Source organism: Cucumis sativus, chromosome 7, assembly GCF_000004075.3.
Source record: "Cucumis sativus cultivar 9930 chromosome 7, Cucumber_9930_V3, whole genome shotgun sequence".
In the NCBI taxonomy this organism is placed as follows: Eukaryota; Viridiplantae; Streptophyta; class Magnoliopsida; order Cucurbitales; family Cucurbitaceae; genus Cucumis; species Cucumis sativus.
This window is the reverse complement of record NC_026661.2, coordinates 18600942-18605156: the sequence shown is the minus strand read 5'-3', so window position 1 is coordinate 18605156 and position 4215 is coordinate 18600942. Positions and strand designations below refer to the sequence as shown.

At 39.5% G+C, this 4215-nt stretch overlaps 1 protein-coding gene across 1 annotated transcript; it reads left to right on the top strand.

The window, feature by feature from the left end:
• Positions 1 to 379: 379 nt before the first annotated feature.
• On the top strand, positions 380 to 3629 carry LOC101206430 (exocyst complex component SEC15B). The gene has a single exon (XM_004135970.3). It carries the CDS (start codon positions 727 to 729, stop codon positions 3142 to 3144), a length of 2418 nt encoding a protein of 805 aa, XP_004136018.1. The 5' UTR covers positions 380 to 726; the 3' UTR covers positions 3145 to 3629.
• Positions 3630 to 4215: the final 586 nt, after the last annotated feature.

Sequence of the window (4215 nt, the reverse complement as noted above, 5' to 3'; positions counted from 1 at the left end):
CTCTAGTTTCACATTTACGAGGTAATTCACCGAACTTTCTTAATCTACTTTTTTCAATTATCGAAAAACTCAATCATATAACTTTACACTCCAAATGTAAAATTACTAGCTCTAACATAGCAACTTCATACTTTTACTTCACCACGTGAAAATGAACACCCCTAAAAACTGAAAAACTAAAATGAACATTTAACCAAAAAAAAATAGTTAATAAATTTAAAGGATCTTTAGAAGGGATTTTTAAAAATAATTAAAAAAACAAACTAGTTAGAAAGACTAAATTTTATTATAAATGTTTCATCTATTTTATTAGATTTACAATTTTTCTACTGTCTTTTAAGAATGGTAAAAATTAATTTTTAACCACTCTATAGTCATAGGGAAATTTTTTTACTGCCAGTAAATTGTTGTAAGGCTCAATCTCAACGCGTTCCCGCCGCCGACGAATTACCCGCGTCAATTTGCCGTCGTCTCTTTCCCCTCCGGTCAACATAATTTTCTTGAATCCCCAAGATACCCTTGTTCAGTCCAAATTTCCAACCCGTTAACGCCATATGAAAACCCGTTACGTAGTGTCATTTTCGTCAATAAAATATATTGCCTCTCCATTCCCCAATCTTCCTACCATTTTCTCATGTATAACCAAATCCACTTCCACCCACCCCCGAAATTCCCTCCGTTCACAACGCCCATAACCGCCGCCCTGTCGCAGGAATCCTTCCGACCATGAGCTCTACCAAAAACCGCCGGAAGGTGGCTCCGTCAGCCGCTGATTCCGGTGACACAGCCGATAAACTTGACCAGCTTCTTCTTTCTTCGGCGATCTGTAACGGTGAGGATCTAGCTCCGTTTGTACGAAAAGCTTTTGCCTCTGGGAAGCCGGAGACTCTGCTCCATCACCTACGCGCGTTCTCTAAGTCCAAGGAATCGGAGATCGAAGAAGTTTGCAAGGCTCACTACCAGGACTTCATCCTTGCAGTTGATGACCTCCGATCTCTTCTTTCTGATGTTGATTCTCTTAAATCTGCTCTCTATGATTCCAACTCTAAACTTCAATCTGTCGGTCTCCCGTTACTTTCTTCTTTAGATGCCTTCGTCGAAGCACGGACGGTGTCGAGGAACCTCAATCTCGCACTCGACTCGGTCCGCGCCTGTGTTAATACCATTGAGCTTTGTTCGAGAGCGAACAATCACTTGGAGGAAGGCAATTTCTATATGGCTTTGAAATGCTTGGACTCCATTGAGAACGAGTATTTGGAGAAAACGCCGTCTTCGACGCTGAAAAGGATGTTGGAGAAGAATATTCCTGATATTCGTTCATATATAGAGAGGAAAGTTAGCAAAGAGTTTGGAGATTGGCTGGTAGATATCCGAGCCGTCAGTCGGACTTTGGGGCAATTAGCAATCAGTCAAGCGTCGTCGGCTCGTCAACGTGAAGAGGATCTGCGAATCAAGCAGCGCCAAGCGGAGGAACAGAGTCGGCTTAGCTTAAGAGATTGTGTGTACGTTTTGGAGGAAGAGGATGAAGACGGCCTTGGTGCAGTTGGGGATGATGCGAAGGATTTGTATTCTAATGGCGGAGGTGGTCTCTTAGGGTTTGATTTGACTCCATTGTACAGAGCTTATCACATACACCAGACCTTAGGACTTGAAGATCGATTCAAACAGTATTACTTTGAGAATCGGAAGCTTCAATTAACATCCGATTTTCAGGTATCATCAATGACTCCTTTTCTTGAATCGCATCAAACGTTTTTCGCTCAAATTGCTGGTTTCTTCATCGTGGAGGATAGGATTTTTAGGACTAGTGGAGGTTTAATATCAAAAATGGAGGTTGAGAATCTGTGGGAGACTGCTATGAGTAAAATGTGTTCTGTTCTGGAAGATCAGTTTTCTAGGATGCAAACTGCAAATCATCTTTTGTTAATCAAGGACTATGTTAGTTTGTTAGGTGTAACTTTACGTAGATATTGGTATCCAGTTGAACCTTTGCTAGATGTTTTAAGCAAGCACCGGGATAAGTATCACGAGCTGTTGATATCAGATTGCCGTAAACAAATTACCGAGGCATTGTCAGCTGACAAATTTGAGCAAATGCTGATGAAGAAAGAGTACGAATATTCAATGAACGTTTTATCATTTCAGTTACAAGTTTCTGATATTGTACCTGCATTTCCCTTTGTTGCACCATTTTCCTCCACTGTGCCGGACTGCTGTAGAATCGTGAGGTCGTTTATTGAGGATTCTGTGAGCTTCATGTCATATGGTGGGCAACTAGATTTCTATGATGTGGTTAAGAAGTACTTGGATAGGCTGTTGAGTGAAGTCCTGGATGGAGCCTTGTTGAAGCTAATTAGTACATCTGTTCATGGAGTTTCCCAGGCCATGCAAGTGGCAGCAAATATGGCTGTCTTCGAGCGTGCATGTGATTTCTTTTTCCGTCATGCTGCTCAGCTTTCTGGTATTCCATTGAGAATGGCTGAGAGGGGTAGGAGACAGTTTCCACTGAGCAAAGCTCGAGATGCAGCGGAAGAGACTCTTTCGGGGTTGCTTAAAACAAAGGTTGATGGTTTCATGATGTTGATTGAGAATGTTAACTGGATACCTGATGAGCCTCTACAAAATGGTAATGAATACGTAAATGAGGTTATTATATATTTGGAAACTCTGGTTTCCACAGCTCAACAGATATTGCCTGTTCAAGTCCTTAAAAGGGTATTACAAGATGTTCTTTCTCACATATCCGTGATGATCGTTGGAGCCTTACAATCTGATTCAGTAAAGAGGTTTAATGTTAATGCTGTAATGGGGATTGATGTGGATATAAAATTGTTGGAAGGTTTCGTGGATAGTCAAGCTTCTATTTTTGCGGAGGAGGATCTAAATCAGTTAAAGGCAGCTCTTTCTGAAGCAAGACAAATGATTAATTTGCTTTTGAGCAGTCATCCAGAGAATTTCCTGAATGCAGTTATTCGAGAGAGAAGTTACTACAGTCTGGACCACAAGAAAGTTGTCACAATATCTGAGAAGCTAAAAGATTCTTCGGATCGGTTATTCGGAACCTTCGGAAGTCGAACAATGAAGCAGAATCCAAAAAAGAAGTCGCTGGATACTTTGATAAAAAGACTCAGGGACGTGAGCTAATTGAGATAAGCATTTCATGCACTGTTTTTCCTATTTGTTTCTCTTTCTGCTGCTGATTGAAATAGCAGTTATATCTCTTATTGGTTCATTCCTAACTTTGTTTCCTTCTGTCTCCCAATTGTTGTCTTCTGTTTGATTAGAGATGTGCACATTTTTGTATATTATCCCATTTATGTAGTTGTTTCATACTTGTTTATCTTTGGAAAGTATCAGCAGAAAACATCCATGGAGACTCGGACTTGGAAACCTGGTGCTGGTGATAGTCTTATGAGCTGAAAACTGGCCTCATCGAAGACTGGTGATCAGAACTGAACCCAGTCCGTGTTTTGTGGATTACTCATAGACATAAGGTTTAGATGGGCTTCTCCCATAAAATCATTGATTGAATTCACAGTCAATACCGCTTACAACTGGTAATTTGTCATTTGCCTTTAGTGTTGCCATTCTTTAATGATAATCTTCATTTTTGCTTCATATATTATTTATTTTTTATGCTAGTCACGTTTACATGTCTCTATTTACGTGGCCATAATGCAGTATAGAGTAGTATATTTTGGTGTTTAACCGTTTTAACTTTTAAGTGCCATGATCGATTAAAAGTTTTGAGTGATGTGTTTGTTCGATCTTTGTTGTTTGTTATATCGCATGCTTTACAATATAGACAAAACAATAGATTCTTTTTCACTCTCAAGGTCTATCATCTTCACCGGTCATCTTAGGTTCAGTAGTGTAAATATGAGATGGGGTGTGACAATTCAGGACATTTTTTCAGGTCAAAGGAAAAAAGGAAAATTTTATTTCTTTGACATGTCACAAAACTAGTGTGTTATGTCACATCTCGCTTAGCCTTGTTACTGGTAGCTACAAAAAAATTATGAGTTTGGTATTTGAACTTTCAAGGGACGTACAGAACAAGGAGTATAGTTGGTAGGTGACAAGTATGAGAAGTTTTGTAGTTTGTGTAGTTGTTGAGCCCATAGTGTAAAAAGTAAATATGATATATGAAATTATGTTTATAGCCGTAGGCCACAAACTCTTTGTATCAAATGAGAAGTGAAGTTAACTTCTCAA